The sequence below is a fragment of the Musca domestica genome, unplaced genomic scaffold (genome assembly GCF_030504385.1).
Source record: "Musca domestica strain aabys unplaced genomic scaffold, Musca_domestica.polishedcontigs.V.1.1 24, whole genome shotgun sequence".
Classification (NCBI taxonomy): Eukaryota; Metazoa; Arthropoda; class Insecta; order Diptera; family Muscidae; genus Musca; species Musca domestica.
Window position 1 is genome coordinate 8,663,792 of NW_026712272.1, and position 23,835 is coordinate 8,687,626.

The 23,835-nt window shown below is 36.6% G+C and overlaps 1 protein-coding gene across 7 annotated transcripts in view; it reads left to right on the forward strand.

The window, feature by feature from the left end:
* The window catches only part of LOC101894357 (MYND-type zinc finger-containing chromatin reader Zmynd8), a 35,815-nt gene that overhangs the window by 419 nt on the left and 11,561 nt on the right, over nt 1-23,835 (forward strand). The window contains exons 2-8 of one of the 7 annotated variants that reach the window (XM_005191477.4): nt 23-194; nt 6,952-7,020; nt 9,623-10,991; nt 13,366-13,532; nt 13,767-13,848; nt 16,553-16,730; nt 16,936-19,844. In XM_005191477.4, coding sequence (XP_005191534.1) covers nt 7,019-7,020; nt 9,623-10,991; nt 13,366-13,532; nt 13,767-13,848; nt 16,553-16,730; nt 16,936-19,844 — 4,707 coding nt within the window. In that variant the 5' untranslated portion in view covers nt 23-194; nt 6,952-7,018. Of the gene's footprint in view, nt 1-22; nt 195-6,137; nt 6,339-6,540; nt 6,595-6,742; nt 6,833-6,951; nt 7,021-9,622; nt 10,992-13,365; nt 13,533-13,766; nt 13,849-16,552; nt 16,731-16,935; nt 19,845-23,835 lie in introns of those variants that run through there. The other 6 variants (XM_011297570.3, XM_059123348.1, XM_005191478.4 and 3 more) reach the window with 6 other exon arrangements.

Consider the following 23,835-nt stretch of genomic DNA (forward strand, 5'->3'; position numbering starts at 1 on the left):
CTAATTTTCCTATTTTCCCAAGAACAAGCATCACGTTTTGGTAGCGATATTGAATATAGACAATTGTTGGAATCCTATAGCTGGGTGCTACATCGTTTCGCCAATGCAGATGATAATTGTTATTGAATGTAGACAATTATTGGAATCCCATATCTGAGTGCTTCATCGCTTTTCGCCAATAGCTGTTTCATTGTGTATGTATGGCATTTTTGGTTAAATACTCCTAAGGGGCTTATGATGGGATACTGTAGATCAAATCCTCTATTGCTTAAATACAAATCTCAAAACCAATACCATACACTATTACTCCATTAAACTATTAAACTGGTATAATTTATATATAATCAGTTTATAAGTATATATGTTCATATGTACATATGTACGTAAGATTGAACACGTACAATTTGTTATTACAAACAAACATATCATGATGTATATCTGTAGGTATGTCGAGTTGTCTTTTCATCAACAATTGCTTTCTACCGCCGCCGCTGGTGATGTTGTTGTTGTTGTGGTGGTGGTATTGGTATTTTGAGGTCTTTGAATATTGTATTTTTATGGATTTTCTTTCTTCTCTTGTTTTATCTACCTATTTGCTTTTCTTATAATATTTTGTGGCAACTGAATTTTGTTAGCTGTGGGATTATCTCTCACGGACAGGTTATCTTTCTATTTGTTGGTTTATTGGTGTTGTGTAGAGTTATGTCGGCGCAAAAGTCTCCACACCAAATCTATTTATAGCTAATGTGTGAAAGTAAATTGCATGTGCATTTCAAGGCGGTGGATGTCCAAGTTTTGTCATTGAATAAAATTGGGCATTTTCCTAACTTAAATCAAAATGGAAATATCACATTTATTTCTTCTCTAATTGAATCATCATGATATTGATAGCTCTTTGATGAATCTAAAATATGAGTAGGTATACTTTCTCATAATTACGAACATTTTGTTTGGTTGCCTAAATTCATACAAACCCTTGGAAATCATAGAAGTTATGTTTATTACAAGATGACTATGTCACCTATGTTTCCGTCGAAGATGAATCATCGTTATATGGATTTATAGTTCACTGTTTGAATCTCAAATGTAATTACATTCTCCTATGTGTGGAAACATTATATTATGTTCCCTAAATTCATAATGACTGAGGCATTTTTTAGGTTATGTATTTTAAATAATTAAATTGTTATTGAAGCAGATTCCATTTTATTAATATGCCACGGGCCCACAGAAAGTTAAAACCACTTATACATTTATCAGGTCATTCATTAATCATTCAATCCCTTTTGTCGACGTAAAAGCCTCCACCACAAATTTCATGCTCAAATTTGTTGCTGAGCTCAGGAGTGAAAATAAATGGAATGATTATTTTAAGGTGTTAGAAGTTCAAGTTTTATCTTTGAATAAAGTCGGATATTAACCAAATCAACAGACATTTCCGTCGAAGATGAATCATCGGAATATGGATTTTATAATTCACTGTTTGAATCTCAAATGTGTATACATTCTCCATGTGTAGGAACATTATATTTGGTTGCCTAAATTAATAATTATTGGGGCGTATTTTTGGCTATATAATTGAAATACCTAAATTTTTAGTAAATCTTATTTGTTTCCATTAACATGCCATGGGCCCAAAGAAAGTTAAAGCCCTTCTAAATCTATCTATAATCATTAGTCACTCAATTCATTTTGTTGTTGTTGTTTATTAAATCAAATGTCGGAAATAGCATCAAATTTTAGAATAAGTGTAGATTTGTTCGAATTTGGTCACCTTTGGCATTAATTACGGCCTTCCACCGGCCAATGAAACCGTCCCACGATATGCACATTTAAATTCCCTAAATAAAGAGGACATGTCAGTATTCTTCCAGGCATTACCTGCCAGTACTGAATCTCTCTTCGTGCGCCAAATATCTCGGTATGTTTAAACTGGAGCCGGTACATCGAGTATAGTAAAAAAAAGGGCCCTTGAAATTGGCTCCGCCGAGCCAATCAGTTGATACATAAACGCAACCCTTACAATGGAGAAGGCGCTGAAACAACAGGTGGAAAGGGCATAGATAGCTACTGTTTAACTCAGGGGAGTGGGGGGAAAGGCTTCGCATAGCGGCAAGAACAAAAACTCCCCAGAGTTATTATGATGAGAGGTGTGAGTTGTGTAGTTGAGTGATTTGGTGAGGTGCGGGTGATACGCGTGTGTGGTGTAGGATAAAAAGAAAGACAAATGCAAGAAATAAAACACAAGGATTAGGTCCATGGTTTTATTGGTGATTCTTTCTTTTCTAAAGGACAAATTACCTTCAGTAATTGGGGTGGCGACAGAGGCCGTGTGTGTTCGCTTTCGTTTCTACGAGACAAGTGTACGCAGAGGTTCTAAGTGATCGCAGAGGATCCCTTGTCTATTTCTAATACATATGCAAATGCAGACAAGTGAACGCAAAGGTTCTGAGTGACCGCTGAGGGTCCCATGTCTGTGCAACTACTTTCAATGAGAGCAAGGTGAGCCTACCGCCAACAACCAATATCCGCTCACTACGGTATCCGTCAAGGGAATTGTAGAGGAGATGCCAGTGTGCCAATCAGCATCCGTGATTGACGAGTATTGGAAAGTTGTGGTGGAACGTATCGAACTTATACAGCTTCAATGAAGGCTAAAGCGAGTGACATAAAGTTATCTCGCTAAAGAAAGCAGCCAGTGACTGTAAAGAGGATGCAGTCCACTGAGGAGCAGCAACCCTAGGTGAAGAAAATGACTTGCAACGTTTTCAGGCGGAAATTATTGCAATCAAGAAGTCCGCCGAACTGGTAAGAGAATTCTGCAAAACAGCACCAGTGGCTATGTGTCGATAGTCATGCTGCCCTCAAAGCTATCAAGTCGAGTTGAATAAAATCGAGATCTCTTTCTGACTGCAAGAATGCTCTTCATGAAACCCTCTTCAAAAAAGGCAGAGCTGGAGGTTCCAACTTCCAAACCGGTGCTGAGTTCCAATCTATGAAACTGCAGGCCACCAAAATGGCTGCTAGGTAGATGATGAAATCGAAGCATTTTAAATCCTCGAATTTGGCTCTGCCGAGCCCATTGGTTAATTTATCAGCAGCATAGCGGGAAATTAAATGGCTGATCAATTAGTTTGTGGCGGATCTCAGTTGTTGTTGTAGCAGTAGCTACAGGTTTAAAAATTCCGCTACCTTAATGGGCTGCAACCAGAGATCTTCTGGAGTAAGTTGGGTAAATTTGGCGGTTCAATTAAAGAGGTGCAGCGTATTGTGCGAGCCGGTATCACACGCCGGGCAGACGTCACGCACATATTCGTCAATTCGCGCCCAATACGAATTGAGACGACTGCACCATCTCGAACGCAATTGCGCCAAACTAACCTGGTTTGTCTAGGCAGCTGACGTTTTTCAGCTGCAATGGATGAGTGGTGGACTCCGATGACGGCATTTATCCTGTTATTACTGATAGCATGTGCGACTGCATCGATATGAGTGCTTGATCTAGCGGTTCTCTCTTATAGCGTTGGATCTCCCTCTATAGATCATGTATGTCTTTCCTGACACCCCTGGGTAGGGTAGTTGTATCCACCATATGATGGTTGGTATGACTCTCACGGTAACACCCAAGCAGGCACTGCAACGAAAGCAGTCGATTGTTCTACCGATGACACTGTTAAATCTGTAATGTCAGCTATTATGTCTGCCTGGTAATCTTGAGGAGAAAAACAAGTTTCATTTTTTCACTTTGTGGTTTTGATCTAAAAGTCATGTTAGGCATACTGACTTGCGACTGCTGTAGTATTCAATATCTGACCTGAAAGATGGGATAACAGAGTTCCTGACTTTTGTAGATCTTATGAAGATGAAGAAGAGGTAGAGACTATTGCACGCCTACTATGCAGATGTCTCATGTTATGCAACAAGAGACATAGACTATTTGGTAGGTGGAAGATAGAAACACCAACGTTTTTCTCAGTTTTATTTTTCTCAGGCAGACCATGTCCAAAATTATACGTTAATTCTTAAATAGGGAATATCAGATAATAAATTATTGATAACTTTTGTCCCTCACAACTTTCTATAACAAATATTACACCGCCGAACAGGTTCATAAATCATATAAACATATAGTTCTATCCCCTCATATCTGTGGCACAAATGATTTTCAATTTTCTTCGAATAAAAAAGTCTCCACAAAAATCAAATCATACCCTGCCAGACTTTTTTCAACTAGTTGAGAAAATCGTTAGTTATAAATACATTATTCTACAACTAACTACAAATTAGTTGAAAAGTCATCTGAATATCAACCACTTCAAAAACCAAAACGAAAATAAATTGCAAAAACAAAACACATATAAGTTCTCTAGAGAAAAAACAGCCCTAAAAAACAAAGATGATTGGTTATATCAAACTACTTTGCAATAATTCGCATAGTACATTTCCAAAAATACTTCGATATAAATGCAACGTACAATAATACAAGCTAGTGCTGCTAACCTTAATACACAAGTACATATGCTTAGAAAAACAGTGCAGCCAGGGTATCTGAAAATAGCACTCCTCCTTCAAATAGAAAATAAAGAATTTGATTAACAAAAAAAAAAAAAAAATAAATAAATAAATAAATAAATAAAAAAATAACTTTCTGAACTTTTTTAACATATTTTTTAACTGACTAAAAATTGGCTTAAAAGTAATTGGTTTATAGTTAGTTTCAAAGTAACTAGTTTATATTTAGTTTCAAAGTAATGCAGGAATGGACAATTGTCCACTGCCTAGCTCATCCCCATGTTAAAATAGTTAGTTGGCGTAAAGGAAATAAATCAAAAAAATAACTAGTTGTGGTTTTTTTTAACTAATTTTAAATTAGTTTTAAACCAATTTATTTCCCTGCAGGGTATGTATAACTCCCACTTTTTTGTGTACCCCAAATAGGAGGTCATGTTTGTGTGTGTTCCGTCGAAATATAAGTGTGTGTGTGTTTAGAAATCCAAGATGCACAACACATTCTTTTGCATTTGTTCTCTTTTCAAAACAAAACAAAAACATCGAGAGAGAGAGACACCACAGAAGGGAGACCAGCGATGCCAACTTAGTGCTTTTCGCGCTATTTATGGTGCTTTTTAGACCCCCTAAAACGCCAAAATAGTGGGCATAGCGCGAAACGAAAAAAAAGCACTGTACCTACGCTTTTCATCTTTTCTGTTGGTGCTTTTAGCGCGTTTTAGATTTTTAAATATAACAATGTTTATACATTCGAATATTTTGATAGTATGACATCTACTTGTCGCAAGTTCTTTACAAATTCTTTACGTGTCATTCCTGTCATTGAAGTTCTTTTGTTTACTCTTTTTTAATAAACCATAATAAAATGAAGAATTTTGTGTATTATAAACCAATTGAAGGAAAAGTGAAATGAACGAGAAAAAAACGTAAGTTTATACATGGCTGCTTTGTTGTACGAGTTTACAAAACTTCAACTGAATTTGAAGCTATGGGTTTTATGGGTGAACATAATTGTTTGTAAAAATGTGTATGTCTGCAAGTTTTAACCACATGTAAAATGTTCCTAATATATCATATTTTTTTAAAAATATGTATGCACTTATATACATGAAATATTTATATATGTTGTTGTTGATTTAAGACACATTTTTCAATGGAATTGTCTGCAATTCTACACAAGGAGTTCTTTGTGAGTACTTTACCCCTGAAATAGAATTGTCGGTAAGGTCCACAATATCGTATATCCTCAATATATCGGCATCTTCCGATATTGGGTATTTTTGTAGATTTTAACAGAATTTTTAATGGATTTTTTTTGTAAATTTCCTAATTCGTTTTAAATGGTGGAGGGTATTCAAAGTTCGGCCCGGCCGAACTTACTGCTTTTTTACTTGTTTAAAAATATGTATGCGCTTATATACATGAAATGTTTATTTTGTTGTTGCAAAATGGTCAGGCTTTATCTCTTTATTGTTGTTTTTATAAAAACAACGTTTGTTTAATTTTTTAATTTTTGAATAAGACAGTATTTAGTTTAAAAAAAGTGTTTTATTGACAATTTTGGTTAGAAAAAATACATAGCGCTTTTTACGCTTTTTTAAGCAAAATTTTTACGCCATTTACGCTTTTCTGGTTTTTAATTACGCTTTTAGCTCTCAAAATGTTGGCATCACTGAGGGAGACTATTATTTGTTATTAGCTCTCTCCCTCTCTCTATTTAACGACACAAATTTGCCATGTGGTTGGCTGGCTGTCTGGTTAGTTCGGTATTTTGAGCTTCGGCAAATGTTCATACCATGGACTATGTGTGGATTTCAGTCAGTCAATCGGTTAGTATGTGCTTTTTAGTATTATTCTTCGCTGCTGGCCTTCTCTTCGTCGTCGTAACGTAATTGTGATTCTTTGCTTTGCTCTACTCTACTCTACACTGTTATTGAAATCAGCAACCATATAGTAGTACTATTTGTTTTATTTTGCATTGTTTTTTTTTTTTGCGTATTTTGTGTTGGCTGGCTTCATCATCGGTTTGTTGTTATCCGTGGGGCTTTCTTCGTTTTGTCTTACACGACTTATAATGTATGTCTGGTATGTGATTCTTTGTAAATTTTTTAAGATATATTTTTTGATTTTGTTTAATTACGCCAACTAACCAGCCGCAGTAGAAATGTTGATGTTGTTTTTGATGGAAGATAGATATATGAGCTAAAGTAGATGAAAACAAAAACTAACAAAAAAATCTCGAATAGTTATGCACAAATCAAAGACCACGAATCCACCACAACATACCAATCATACCCCGAGAGTACACGACGAATCAAATAATGTACGAAGTTGCCCAGAGCTCTGGCAAGCATTCATTCGTTTTTCCTTTCATTTTTTTTTTTCGTTCTCAAAACATGAAATTTTAGTTTAATTTATTTTCTTTCTTTCTGTTTTTTACAGTTCCGAACAAGCCAACGCATCACAGTAAGAATAATACGAACTGGGAACTCACATCAACGGAAAGCTTATGTAAGTAAAATTTGTATTTTTATTCTCGGAAAGTGTATTCATTTATGAAAATTACTATTTTGATTCATAGAGTCTAGACTAAGCACTCGGGAGGAAATTATCTGCGATTATAGCGATTTGGTTAACATAAATTAAAATGGCTTAACGTTCGGCCGAGCCGATATGTATTTTCGCTCCTCTGTGAAGAAATTAAAATTGCACTGTGCAACATTCTTAAGGCAATCGCGTGCAAACTACTTCTAGCGAGCATGCTATGAAAGTACAGACCCTAACTTAAGACCTTAATTGTGCTTAGCTGTTATGGACTCATCTGAACCTAGCTTAATATAAACAAGTTAAATAGTATCAGTCGGATTTGCCGACAGATGTATATCCCCAGGCTTGAGTTATGACTATTCAAACTGTTGACCCTTTATGGGAGAGGTTCCAAAGCAATGGGCCAATATTTACCAATTCGTATCGGACCTAAGACTGATATAAATACAATAACGTGACATATCGTCACACCAGACCTTGGTTTAATAATATTGGTTTAAATATTGTTATGTGTGAAATTTGAAGACAATCGGATGCTTATTTCGAATTTTATAATCGTTTTTGTTATTCAAAATGTTGACCCCTTTGTGGGGAAGGTAGCATAAGGAATGGTCCGATCTCTACCACATTTTTAAACGGATCTTGCATTGATAGAAATATTGAAATGTACCAATTCTGAATGAAATCGGATGATAATTTCCCGTTTTATGAGCTTCATGGATACGCAATAATGTTGACCCTTTGTGGTGGAGGTACCAAAAGGTGTTGACCGATATATCCCATCTTCACACCAGACCTTGTGTTAATAAAAATAATGGGATGTGTGAAATATAAAGAGAATCGGATGCTTATTTCGGATTATATGATAGTTTTTGTTATTCAAAAGTTTAACCCTTCGTGGGGGAGGTACCAGTAGTAATGGTCCGATTTCTACTATCTTTACAACAGATCTTGTGTTGATGGAAATATTAGGCTGTACCAAGTCTGAATTGAATCGGATGATAATTTCCCGTTTTATGAGCTTCATGGATACGCAATAATGTTGACCCTTTGTGGGGGAGGTGCCTGAAGGAGTGGATCGATATATTCTATCTTCATACCAGACCTTGTGTTAATAAAAATAATGGGATGTGTGAAATACAAAGAGAATCGGATGGTTATTTCGGATTTTATGATCGTTTTTGTTATTCAAAAGTTTTGACCCCTTTGTGGGGGAGGTACCAGAAGGATTGGACCGATATATTCCATCGTGACACCAGACCTTGGGTTAATAAAAATATTGTTATGTGTGTAACTTGAAGAGAATCGGAAGTTTATTTGGGATTTTATAATCAGTTTTGTTATTCAAAATTTTGACCCTTTGTGGGGAAGGTACCAGAAAGAATGGTCAGATCTCTACCATATTTTTAGAAGACCTTGTGTTGATGAAAATATTGAGCTATACCAAGTCTGAATGAAATCGGATGATAATTTCGCGTTTTATGAGCTTCATGAAAATTGAAAATTTTGAACCTTTGAGGGGGAGGTACCAGAAGGAGTGGACCGATATATTCCATTTTTACACCAGACCTTAGGTTAAGAAAAATATTGGGATGTGTGTAATTTGAAGAGAATCGGAACTTTATTTGGGACTTTATGATCATTTTTGTTATTCAAAATGTTGACCCTTTGTTATTCAGAATGTTGACATTTTTTAACGGATCTTATATGTATATATATTGAAATGTACCAAATTTGAATGGAATCGAATGTTAATTTTAAGAGCTTCATGGATATTCAAAATTTCGACCCTTTGTTTGGGAGGTACCAGAAGGTGTGGACCGATATATTCAATTTTCAAACCAGACCTTGGGTTAATAAAAATATTGTGATATGTGGAACTTAAAGGCAATCGGACTCTTATATCTAATTTTATAAGAGTTATAATTATTCAAAATTATGACCCTTTGTGGGGAAGGTACATGAAGTAATGAACCGATATTGTCCATTTTCGCACCTGGCCTTTGTAAATATTGGTATTTACAAAGTTGGAGCAAAGCCGAATTATCCTTTCTCATTCTGTGCAGTAAATCAGCTTCTTTGAAAATTTTGAACTTTTGTGGGGGAGGTACGAGAAGAAGTGGACCAACAATGCCCTTCTCCGAACTCGATCTAAGTTTGACAATAATATTACGATGTACCAAGTTTGGGTAAAATCGGATACTCCCTTCGAGAGTTATCGTGCGCACTAATCAGCCAGACAGATGGGCGGACGGATGGACGAAGGGACATCGCTAGATCGACTCCAAATGTCCTGAAACGGATTTGTTTCAAAAAGACCTAGGATCTAAAACCTTTATTTCGATGAGACACGTTTAGCCGCATCAAATGATATAAACACTCTCTAGCCACATGGCTGGGGGTATAATAAACAAAGTCCAGGAACAGAGTCTAGGGTCTTTGTTTTCAATTGTCTGAAATTCTTTTTATGAATATATTGTCGAAATAGTTTATAGGTTGAATACATTAATGGGCTATGATTTTGATTAGTTATACTTTCTTATCCCACACACATTTTTTTTTGCAGGAAAATCAAAATAAATCGAATTATGGAAAAAAGCAACCCAAATGAAAACATAGATGAGGATGATATACCCACATCTGTTCAGTATGTTGATAGTTCCACACAGAATGTGGAACCTACAGACATTTCGGAGGGCATTAACAACTACAACAACAAAGAGTTAGTCGATTCACCACACAACTATCCATCCACAATTACTGTAGAGCACAGTAACAATGAAAGCGGTGCCGGCCGACAAAATCCCCTATCATATTCGTGGTCAGCACCGCGCATCGTTCAAGATGACAGTGGGCTAATAAAGAAAATAAAAATTTCCACGGCGAAAAAGTTGGTGCAAAGTTTTGCTCAACATTCACCGACCAGCGTCTCCAATACTTCCTGCGAAGAAAAACAGTCCATGACGCCATCACCACACCCACAACAGCAGCAACAACAAAATCATCCACAAATACGTACCAGTACCCCATTGTCGCGGGAATATGTGGCATTGCAACAGACCCAAAACGAATCGAAAATTATTAAGAAATTCGTTACCGAAGCCATGATGGAAAGGACACGAAATGCCAAGGTGAAGAATTTAAATAATTCCAATAACACCACCACCGCCGCCACACTCAACAACAGCAGTCCAAATGTTAGTACAACAACAACAACATCCAATGATCATTCATACACCTCGCGCAGCAACAACTCGTCACATGAAAAACTGCCCACCGATGAGGGGGAAACTCATCATCATCGCCATAAACGTCGTTTTATACCAATCAAGGGCCTAGATGAAGATGATGAAACGTCCCGCGATGGGGCATGGCGTCGACAACGAACAACTTCACGCAGCAAAAGTATGAATAGCAGTGAAAATAGCAATTCTTCAGCGACATTTGAGCTGGACAAAAAATACCCATCGGATGAGAGTTTAACAACACTGCAGCAGCAGCAGCAGCATCAGGCTGCGGCGGCGGCCTCTAAAAGAACAAATATGCGTTCGGAAAATTCTGAATTTGTACAAAAACAAAGGGAATTCCTACAACACATAATTAATTCGACACAGGATACACCGCGTAAGACACGTTCTCGTTCTACGGGGCCGGAATCGACGACACCGCCGTCCGCAACAACGACGACCATGACCACGACAACAACACCACCCTCTCTGAGGGATAAGAAATCACGTGATAACTCCGTACCATCATCGTCATCATCAAATCGTCGTCGTTCGCGTTCAAAATCGACGGAGAAATCAACGAAACGTTTAAAGACAGGCGATGATTTAAGTGAACATTCGGAAATTTCCAATGATGATGATAGTCATCATCCATTGAAGGTTGGTGATCTTGATCATTTGAGGAAAGTCTGGCAACCACCGCCGAAGGTAAGCGAGAGTAGGGTGTTTTGTTAATAGGAAATAATGTGAGGAAGTTATTGGAAAAATATATAAAAGTGTGTGGTTCATTGTCATGAATGCCTTTGAAAATGACAACGCAGATAATCCCAGATTTGTTGGCATCAAGTCTTGGAAAGAAGTCCGTAATTTTTATACCCTCCACCTATGCCCTTCCACCGTTCTATGGAGGCAGCTAATGGGTAGTACAGCCTATGCCTAAAAATTTCGTATGCAGGTCCACGTCTTCGTATAGCGACCAGATAAAGGTACCTCCCGAAAACTCAAGATTTTTTGTCAGGAGTTCCTTAAATTTCCCCCCTAAAAATTCACGATTATCCACCAAGACGCCCAAATCCGTTTCAGGACATTTGGAGTCGATCTAGCAATGTCCGTCCGTCCGTCCGTCTGTTTGGCTGGCTGGTGCGCACGATAACTCTCGAAGGGAGTATCCGTTATGGTCCAAATTTGGTACATCGTAACATTTTTGTCAAACTTAGATTGAATTCGGATATGGGCAATATCGATCCACTCCCACAAAAGGTCGAAATTTTCAAAAAAAAAAAAATATATTTTCTGCACAGAAAGAGAAAGAATTATCCGATTTTGCTCAAACTTTGCGAATTATAATATTTGAGTCAGTGCAAGGTCAGGTGAGAAAATGGACAATAACGGTCCACTCCAACAAGTACCTCCCCCATAAAGGGTCAACATTTTGAATAATTACAACTCTTATAATATTTGATGTAGGAGTCTGATTGTCTTTAAATTTCACACATCCAAATAATTTTGTTAACCCATGGTTTGGTGTAAAGCTGAAATACATCCGTCCACACCTTCAGGTACCTCCACCAAAAATTTTTCAAAAAAAAAAAAAAAACAAAAAATTAAATAAATAAATCAATAAATATTTTCTGTAGAAGCAATAATCTGATTTTGCTCCAACTTTGCGAATTACAATATTTCAGTCAGTGCTAGGTCAGGTGAGAAAATGGACAATATCGGTCCCCTCCATCAAGTACCTCCCTCACAAAGCGTCAAAATGTTGAATAATTACAACTCTCATAAAATCTGATGTAAGAGTCCGATTGTCTTCAAATTTCACACATCCCAATATTTTTATAAATCCAAGATCAGGTGTTAAGATATTGATACACTCCTTCTGGTAACTCCCCCAAAAAGGCTCATAAAACGCGAAATTAACTTTCGATTCCATACAGACTTGGCATATCTCAAAATTTCCATCAACACAAGATCTGTTGTAAAGATGGTAGAGATCGGATCATTCCTTCGGGTACCTCCCCCACAAAGGCTCAAAGTTTTGAATAACCAAAACGTTTTTAAAATATGAAATAAGCACCTGGTTCTCTTTATATTTCACACATCCCATTATTTCTACTAACACAAGATCTGCTGTGAATATGGGATTTATCGGCTCAGTCCTCCCGGTACCTCCCCACAATGGTGTTAAAATTTTGAATAAAAACGCTCATAAAGTGCGAAGTATGTATCCGAATCTCATCAAATTTCAGACAACCCAATATTTGTACTAACACAAGATCTGATGAGAATATGGCATATATCGGCTCACTCCTTCTGGTATCTACCACAAAAAGTGTTCAAATTTCTTTAATAATAAAACTCTAATAAAACGCGAAATAAACATCAGGTTCTCTTCAAATATCACGCATCCCAACATCTTTACTAAAGCAAGATCTGGTGTGAAGATGATAGATATAGGCATTCTGGCACCTCTTCCACAATTTTCAATATACATACCTCTCAGAAGTCCTTGACAATTTTTTCTTAAAAATCCAAGACTTTCGGTCAGGATGTTGTATTTTGTTCCTAAATATTTTTTTTCTTAAAGACTCATGATTTTTTGTCAGGAGTTCCTTCAAATTTCCCCCCTTAAAACTCACGATTTCCACCAGGACGCTCCTGATTTTTTTTTGGTAAATGATTTTCTTTCATGAGTCCTTTAGAAATGATTCTTTAAAAATCCATCATTTTCCGTTGGGGGTCCTTGAGAGTATTTTCTTGAAAATTGCGCGACTTTTAGCCAAAATGTCCTTAAAAGTTATTCTTATAAAAATTCACGATTTTTTGCGAAGAGGAGGTCTTTGGTAATTTGTTCTTCAAAATCCACGATTTGTATTTTTCCTGCAATCCACACAAATTTCGGTCAGAATCCACATACATTTTTCAGAAAATCATTTGATTCTTTTTAAAAGATCCGAGATTTTATATGGGTTATATAATTTTCATTTTTTGGTACCAAAAAGGGTGGTCAAATATTTTCTATATTTTCTTTTTATCAACATCAACTTTATCCTAATTTTTGTTTTTTCTTTTATTTTCTAAGCCCGGTGCTGATAGTTTCTGTTGGAAGTGTCACGATGCCGCCGTAGATATATCCTGCAATAAATGTATACGCAGCTTTCATACAACGTGTGTCAAAGCGAAAATCGATAGCTCATGGATTTGTACGGAATGTTCTTCGATTGAGAATATCTTGAATAGTAGCAAAAAGTAAGTATATTTTCAAATGTGCATATTCTTTTTTTTTACAATATTTTCTAATGTGATAAAAATAAACTAAACAAGTTTTTGTTGTCTTCTTCTTCTTCTTCTTCCTCAACTTGCTTCACTTCGGCTGCTAAACGCTTGGCACTTTGTCATCATCATCAACAACAACATCATCATGACCACACTCTGATTGGTGCTACGTTTGCTGTTATTGTTCGTGTTTCGATGAATTTTCAGGTCACGACGCAATGAATTGTCGGTGGATCTGTTGAGTCAATTATTGACATTCGCTTTGAAGCGTATGCGTTTTGCCAAGGGGGTATGTATCGACCTACGACGTATCTATGAATTAGATAAATATTAATTAAATATCTCATAAAAACTTCAAGAGCCATTAGCAATTGAATCGCAACTCATTGAACAATTTTTGAGGTTATGTTGAAGTTAGGGGAGTTGAACACTCAACAATGGAATTCATTGTTTTCTTTTCCATTTTGTAATTGCTAGTATTGTTTTATTATTTCTATAGTTTGTATAGTATATAATTGTAAACTAGCAAGGTGTATCATATTTTTTTGTTATTTTATCGCTATTATTCATTGCTGTTTCATTTCATTTCATTATTATTATTTTGCATTTTCATTGTTTTTTTTCTTCTTGTTTCTTCTTGCTTTTTGTTTGTGTCTGTAAGTGTGTTTATTATCTCCCAATTTGTGTGTATGTTTGGTTGTTTTGTAGACTTTTCCATTGGTAAATTCACACAAATCTCTGAGAATGCGTTGCCCGTTTTTTTTTTCTGTGTGGTTTCAATGTTTGCTTTTTTACTCTTTGCATGATACTCTCCCATAATTGTTATTGTTTTTTTTTTAATTTTCTCTACACTGCTGTCGTTTTCTTTACATTATATTTGTATTTATATGAAAATGCATACATTGTAATGCATATATTGTCATCTGAATCAATACGTTTGTGGGTATGTAATTTTTTTAAGGTAGAACTAGAGTGAGATTAGTTTAGGTTTCTTGTTTGTTTCCTGGGAAGAACATAGATAGGTCCACAATAAACCCATTTAATATTGTTTAACAGTTTTGGAAACAAAATCGGCTTATCCCATATCTCTGAATCCAGGAAAGATAAAAGAACATATTGTAGCATTTTGGACAGGTTGGAGAGTTAGCTATGATTATATGTTTTATGGACACCCATAATCGGCTCTTTTTGGATTTTTGAGGTTTTATATAAAAATAGAGTCCAAAAATCGATTGGAAAATTCTTTGTCCCCCCAGGAAAAAAAATCTCAAAATAACTCGTGAGTTTTTACTAAAATAGAATTGTTCCAATTTAAAAAAAAAATAGTAATTTATACAATTTTTTCTTTTTTTATAAACATTTACAGTGTTTTTACTAATTTTTGTCTATATATTTTACTGAAAAGATTTAAAAAATGCGACCAAGAAACTTTGGTGGAAATGGTCGGTCAGAATTGTATTTTCAAACTTCTATGCTGCTCCATAGACCTATCAATATTCGACACATATATTTGAATCCTAAAATTTAAAATTTATTGTTTTTAAGTTGCTTAATTATTGTAGAAAACGAAAGCTCTTAAATTTTGACACCAATTTATGCAACATAGGTTTCACAAGGTGCGAAAAGGACCCATTAGCGTTGCCATCTCAACTAATTATTTTTCCTCGACTATTTATGACCTAATTTAAAAATATTGTTTATAAGTCCTCAATTTTGTTATTATATTGTACACTGGAGTAGACAATTGCCCTGTTTCAGAACCTGCGATGATCTACTAGTTTTGATTAAACCGTCAGTCACATGGCTAGTTGTACCATATGGCTTGAAACATAGGTTTCACAAGGTGCGGAAAAGACCCATTAGCGTTGCCATCTCAACTAATTATTTTTCCTCGATTATTTATGACCTAATTTAAAAATATTGTTTATAAGTCCTAAATTTTGTTATTATATTGTACACTGGAGTAGACAATGGCCCTGTTTCAGAACCTACGATAATCTACTAGTTTTGATTATACCGTCAGTCATATGGCTAGTTGTACCATATGGCTTGAGAGGCTCTATATCATTTGATATGGCCAAAACGTGCCTCATCGAAATAACGATTTTAGACCCTAGGTCTGTGTGAACATTTGGAGTTGATCTAGCGATAACCGTCCGCCCTCTGTCTGGCTGGTGCGCACGATAAATCTCGAGGGGAGTATTCGATTTGGCCCAAACTTGGTACATCGTAATAATATTATAAAACTTAGATCGAGTTCGGAGGTGGACAGTATCGGTTCACTCCTTCTGGTACCTCCCACATAAAATGTCAACGTTTTCAAAGAAAATAATTTACTGCACAGAAAGAGAAAGGATGATCCGATTGTTCTTCAACCTTGCAAATCCTAATATTTGCATCAGTGCTAGGTTATAAAAGGTTATAAAATGTAATGTAAGACTCCGATTGTTTTAAAATTACACACATCACAATATTTTCATTAACCCAAGGTCTGGTGTGAACATTGGTCGATATATTGGTCCAATCCATCAGGTGCCTTTCCCACAAAGGGTCAAATTTTGGGTATCCGTGAAGTTCATAAAAAATTTAATATCCGATTCCATTCAGACTTGGCACATCTTAATGTTTCTATCAGCACAAGATCTGTTATAAAAATGGTAGAGATCTGACCATTCCTTCTGGTACCTCCTCCACAAAAGGTCAAAGTTTTCAATAACCAAAACGATTATAAAATCCGAAATACACATCCGGTTCATATTTCACACATCCCATTATTTCTACTAACACAAGATCTGCTGTGAAAATGGACTGTATTGGTCCACCCCTTCTGGGACCACCCTCACAAAGGGTCAAAATACGTCATTGTCTTGTGAAGGGAATGAGGTCGACCATGGTATAGCCTCCGTATTGAAGTGCTTGAATTTAGTTTTTATGTTTTTCCATATTTTTTTGTCAAATATTTTAATTTCTTCTTTCTCTCTTCCTCATTTCAGAACTATACCTTTGTTATGCCCTATGAGAAGACCAACATCTACAAGAAATACATTGTAAATCCTGTGCATTTTGGCACACTGCAGGAAAAGATTAATGCCAAGGAATATCACTGTGCCGAAGAGCTTGTAAATGATACAAAATGGATGTTACACAATGCCTATATTATATCGGCAGGAAGTGAGTTTATCAGTGGCATTTGTGGGAAATCAGACATAGAGAAATTTATATAAAATAAAAATGGAGAAGGGTGGGGAGTGTCTCATCCCCTTCTCTTCATAAAACCTATTTTTTCTTTTATGAGTCTTCTTGTGTCTGTATCCCAAAATAGAATGCCGAATGTTTATTTCTAAAATCTTCTCTCTTTTTTTCCTTTTCCAAACAGACAACTCCAAACTGGTGCAGAGTGCCAAAAACATTCTCAAAATCTGCCGCCAGGAGGCCATTGAAATCGAAACCTGTGCCGAGTGTTATTTAAATGCCAATACCCGTACCGATTGGTTTGTCGATGTGTGTTCCCAACCCCATCTGTTGTTGTGGGCCAAACTGAAGGGTTTTCCCTATTGGCCAGCCAAGGCCATGAGTATGGGTCAGACTTCAGTGATTAATGTTCGTTTCTTTGGTGAACATGATCGGGCCTTTGTATCGGCAAAGGATTGTTTTCTCTACTCCGAACAAGATCCCAATACGCAAACGGGTAAAAAGGCGGCCCGCGAATTGGCCGGATGTATGAAAGAAGTTGAGGAGCATATTGAAAAGATCCGCAACAAAATTGGTGGTTTTCAATATGCCCCCTTTAAGACACCCTTTGATCCCAATGATGTAATGCGACAGCTGGAAGAAATGATGCCAGGGGTACAGGAATTTATGAGACAGCAACAGGTTTTGGTAACCAAAACGCCATTGCAGTTTAAAATTTATCGCACGGCCGATAATAATATGTCGATTGTGCAAAAGGCTTCGAGTACACCGGATTTGGTTTTGGCCCAGCAACAACAACAGCAGCAGCATGATGTGGTGGTGGCCCTTGGCGAGGATAGCCATGGCAGTTCCAAGAAAAGAAAACCTTGTCCGGCCAATATCGCAGTGCAAGAGGACGAAAGGCCATTAAATGAAAAACAAGCCACATTGGCTGCCAAATATGAGGTCATATCGAAAACCATCAACGAAGATAGCCGTACGTCTAAGTTAGGTACTGTGATTCTGAAAAGAAAATCCGATAGTCTTAATGGTGGAGGGGAGGGTAAAAAGACTCATGACCATCATAATACGGATAATGATGATGAGGATACCCGGGGAATGAATTTACCCAAACTGCAAAGAATTGAAGAGGTAGCTTCTAATGAATCGGCGCCAGCGAAAAAGAAAAACGAAATGGAGAAGGTGAAATCCAGTGATAATGCCAAGCCCACGGAGCAACAAAAAATACCCATTTTGACGATAAAAACAAATACAATAACCTCGAAGGATCCTCAAGCTTTGGAAAAAGATCCTCAGCCCAGGAATAATTTGGAAAAAGTCAGCCAAACAAAAGAGGCTACAAATGTGGTTGCCCCAAGCACACCGAACAACAAAGACTTGGAAAAGGAAACCAGCCGGGCCAAGGAAAAACTCACCTCTCCTCCCTCAGCGGCCACAACAACGGCCCAAAAGGTTGTAGAGAATTTGGTGAAAAACAAACAAGGTGTGACCATTAAAAAGATAACAAATAATGCTAACAACAACACCCCTATGCCGGAACCAGCGGCTGAAAGCCAGGATGAAAACAATAAACCTCCAGATGATCTAATTCCCGTTGCCAAGGTTCCTAAGGAAAAGCCTAAGGAAAAGCCAACACCTAAAGCGAAAAGTAGCGATAAAAATAAACAGGATCAACAGGTCAATATTATACTCAAGGGTTTGGTTCCTTTTGTGGAAATCAAACAGGAGGTTACGTCGGATAATGAGGAAGAAACGCAGCCACCACCACCACCAGCACCACCAACTCCAAAAGATACTTCAACAGATAATGTGGCAACAAGTGCAGCAACTGAAAAGCCCTTAAATGTCCCCCAAACCAGAAGCTTCTCCAAGGAGACTTTATCGTCACAAAGTAATTCGCCGCAAAAGGAGACAACCACCAATGGAGGAGGAGTTGTTGGCATACAGTCATCAGGTGCCATGCTACTGGTGCGTGTTAAAGAGGAGTTATTCTCCGATGAGGAGGCGGAAGAAAGAGCCACTACAGCAACAACGACAGAAGCAACAACAGTTGCCAAAAATACCAATGAAATACGAGTGGTTGGAGATACGACAATACAGAAAATCTCCATGAAAACTGCCCAGCAAGTTAACAACACCGGCAACAACAAGCGTAATGTATTAAAGGGTGTACCCTATGGCCCTCTACCTGCCTCGGCATTTGCACAATTATCGGCCACAGATTCAACATCAAACGAAAGTCAAACAAGGAATGCCGCCAGCACATCGTCTGGAAACACAGACAAACCTGTAGCATCTTCCACAACAACTGCCATGGACATGCTTAACCCCAAGCAAATCAATTTAAATAGCAATCCAGAGACATGCATTGCAAGATCCATATCCAGTAATACCATGGTCACAATACCTGTGGACATAGCCTCCACCACACGCAGCATTATGTCTCCAATACCCGTGCCACCCCTCACAGCTGTTTCCAAAACCATATCTCATTCGAGTCAAACTTTTAATTCCATGGCTCGTCACAATCCCGTTACGGTCTCCGTTTCGGGGACGGCAGGAAGTCTTTCAACACCCCTGATAATGTTGACTCATTCAGTGGGCAATAATTCCTTCAGCTCTACGGCAACTTCGGCCAACACAATACCTGCCATTAGGACGATAACAAGTTCACCCATTACCGTAACCAATAATAGCACACGAGTTGTGGCCAGTACTAACACATCAATGGCAGCGCCATTGCTTCCATTGCAAAATTCCATTAATCCTCTGAGACTAACCACACCACCACCATTGGCGGGACTTTCAGGGGTAAATTTAAATAGCAATCTTCACAATGATATTGTTGGTACCCCGGCCTTGGACACAACGTCCACAACATTGGCATCAAGCACTCCAGCCCTTAACACATCGACGGATACTCAAATACCTCCCCTAAGAATAGCAACGCCAGCGGATGTAACCACGAATAGAATATTACCCAGATTAACGCCACGTCCTAAACCGGTAATTCCACAAACGACAGAGACACGTTCCAGTTTCCCCCCACAGGCAGGTCCTGTGCACACGCGCTTATTTGAAAATGCTTTTAGGGTAAGTTCTGCTCTGCTCTTTTTTCCAGAGGCGAGGGGGAGGATTGAGCTTGAAGGTTGTCTTTCCAAAGAAGACTTTCCGAAAGCGTTTTTTTTCGATATGAGACCTTTCAAAAGGCCTCACAGATGAAAATCTCTTAAAGAAGACTTTTAGAAGGAATAATTTTAAAACAGACTCTTTGAAGGTTTTCTTTCCATAGAAGGCTCTTCTTTCGATAGGAAATCTTTCGAACTACATCTTTTTCTAGAAGAAAATCAAACTTATTTCACAGAAGAACACTCGATGAAGGTCTTCTTTCCATAGAGGATCTTTCAAAGGAGTCATTTTCATAGAAAACATTTAGAAGATCTTCTCAAGAGGAATTTTGTGAAGGTTTTTTTTTTCTTAAAAAGTCCTACCGAAAATCTTTTCTTTAAAAAACCTTTGAAAGGTCTTTCTTTCACGGATTTAGTAATTAGACCCTCAGACAAAACTCCTCTACCAAGCTGAACAACAGTTTAGCAAGGGAGAGAGGAAAAAGGCAAGAGGCATCAATACACTTAAGCGCTAATCATCACTCGTTTCCAACCGAGCGAATGTAGCTACTACAAGTATAGCAAAAAAAAATCCTTAAAAAAGAAAGAGAAAAAAAAAACAATAAAATTATGTACTTCATGGAAAATAAACAACCATAAAAATGGTCACCCGGCCAATAACTAAAAAGAAATATCAAAAAATAAACCGCAACCAGAAACTCAACCGAAACAGACAAATATTCAAAACACCTCTTCTTGTACATATCAAAAGAACAGGTAAAAAGCTGATTCCACAATCTCGCAACGCTCACAACAAACGCCTTCTCACCAACTACAGACGAAAATCTTGGAAACAGCAATTGCGGATTTCGAGATGATCTACAAAACACAAACTTATTATACAAAGGAGAATTAACATTCCTCATAATTCTGTAATGACACAAAATAAGGCGATATTATTCAACATATCTGTCAAATGACAGTCCAAGAAACTTAATAACATACTGTGTTACACGATCACTACGGCGCAACCCAAACACATATGTAACAATAGAGTTAAGAAGTTTGCGTATGCGCAGAATTAGGGAAGCATTCGCCCCAGAGATGACTTCCAAACGATAGTTGACATGAGACATTAATAAAGATCTGGCAGCCATCATCCTAACACTAGGAGGCAAATGAGCTTGAAGACAAACCATTAGAGGAGATCCACATAGAAAGCAATCTCAAAGTAGTGTTTGCCACATTTTCCAACTCAAAGAGATCATCTGCACTTCTAAAGAAGACATGAATGTCATCCGCATACATGAAAACTTCACAACTGGAATTAGACACAGACGCCACAATGTCATTATTGAACATAATAAAAAGCAGAGGGCCAAGCACAGATCCTTGTGGGACACCACACCGCACCGCACAGCACGAACATCAGACTGAACAACCCTGTGCACAACAAACTGAGATCTTCCACACAAATACGACGATATCAATCTACACGAAGAAGGAGAGAAACAAAACTTGTCTCTCAGCTTACAGAGCAGAAGCCTATGCGTATCCACAGAATCAAAGGCCTTAGACAAATCAAGGCCAACAAGCAAACCAACATCAGAACTATTGAACACATCACGAATGAGATCAGTGAGGGCTAAAAGATGAACCGTGGTGCTAGAATCACGCCGAAACCCAAACTAGGAAATGCTCAAATACTTACGGTCATCCAGAAAATCAACAATCGCATCCTTAATAACATGTTCAACCAATTTCGACATAGCCGGCAGAATGCTTATTGGTCGAAGATTCGTCTGATGATAAGAACTCCCCTTCTTCGAGCACGAGCAACCTTCCACGCAAAATACAATTTACAAAATGCAGAAAGTGACCACAAATGTAAGGGAATACGCATTTGAAGAACTTAATAGGTATGCCATCATCGCCTACAGCATTTGACTTAATATTCCGAAACAAAGCACGAAACAAATCATCCATGTACACACAGTCAAATCTAAAAGAATCAAAATCATTGGCCTCACACTAACAACAAAATCACGAGACGAACCTAAATTACCACCAACACCACTACAAAAGTAATTATTAACAGCATTGACATCAATAAATGGGACATCACAACCATCATCAAGACAACCACATGATTTTAACGACTTCCATATCTGCACACTACTCATACGACCAAACATTTCCTCATAAATTGTCCTTCTTTCATTACGCATGACAGCCTTACAGCGGTTTCTATATATACATATCATATCTGCCTGTTGCGAACCGTAGGACGCCTACGCCACTCCAGATAAGCCTGATCCCTAACGTAACAGGCCGACTTTACCACATCCAACCCCAACCAAGCATCATTTTTTGGGCGAGAACAGTCGGTAGCGGTAGGTACAAAAGACAATAAATTTTGAAACAACAAATCAAACAAAGCCAACTGTTGGTCAACATCACTTGTAAGATACAGAGGACTAAAATCAAAATTCCGAATATACATGGCTGTCATAGAAACCAATTTTGTCACTATTGGTTTTAAAAACGACAAGAAAAAATGCTTTGGTGTCATGAAAATCAATGTTATCGGTTTTATTTTCGAATCAGAATTTTGTCGGTTTTGGTTGTCACAGAAGCCAATGTTATGGGTTTTGTTATTGGAAATAAACCAAGTTGCTTAGAGCTGTCACTTCTCATTTGCTTTGGATTTTTTAAACAATTTTTAAAGGATATTCAAAGGACTTAAAATGTGGATTTTTTAAAGAATTTTTAAAAGATATTTAAAGGACCATAACCGTGGATTTTTAAAAGAATTTTTAAAGGACTATAAACGTGGATTTTTTAAAGAATTTTTAAAGGACTATAAACGTGGATTTTTTAAAGAATTTTTAAAGGACTACAAACGTGGATTTTTTTAAAGAATTTTTAAAGGACTATAAACGTGGATTTTTTAAAGAATTTTTAAAGGACTATAAACGTGGATTTTTTAAAGAATTTTTAAAGGACTATAAACGTGGATTTTTTAAAGAATTTTTAAAGGACTATAAACGTGGATTTTTTAAAGAATTTTTAAAGGACTATAAACGTGGATTTTTTAAGGAATATTTAAAGGACTATAAACGTGGATTTTTTAAAGAATTTTTAAAGGACTATAAACGTGGACTTTTTAAAGAATTTTTAAAGGACTATAAACGTGGACTTTTTAAAAAATTTTTAAAGGACTATAAACGTGGATTTTTTAAAGAATTTTTAAAGGACTATAAACGTGGATTTTTTAAAGAATTTTTCAAAGGACTATAAACGTGGATTTTTTAAAGAATTTTTAAAGGACTATAAACGTGGATTTTTTAAAGAATTTTTAAAGGACTATAAACGTGGATTTTTTAAAGAATTTTTAAAGGACTATAAACGTGGATTTTTTAAAGAATTTTTAAAGGACTATAAACGTGGATTTTTTAAAGAATTTTTAAAGGACTATAAACGTGGATTTTTTAAAGAATTTTTAAAGGACTATAAACGTGGATTTTTTAAAGAATTTTTAAAGGACTATAAACGTGGATTTTTTAAAGAATTTTTAAAGGACTATAAACGTGGATTTTTAAAGAATTTTTAAAGGACTATAAACGTGGATTTTTTTAAAGAATTTTTAAAGGACTACAAACGTGGATTTTTTAAAGAATTTTTAAAGGACTATAAACGTGGATTTTTTAAAGAATTTTTAAAGGACTATAAACGTGGATTTTTTAAAGAATTTTTAAAGGACTATAAACGTGGATTTTTTAAAGAATTTTTAAAGGACTATAAACGTGGATTTTTTAAAGAATTTTTAAAGGACTATAAACGTAGATTTTTTAAAGAATTTTTAAAGGACTATAAACGTGGATTTTTTAAGGAATATTTAAAGGACTATAAACGTGGACTTTTTAAAGAATTTTTAAAGGACTATAAACGTGGACTTTTTAAAAAATTTTTAAAGG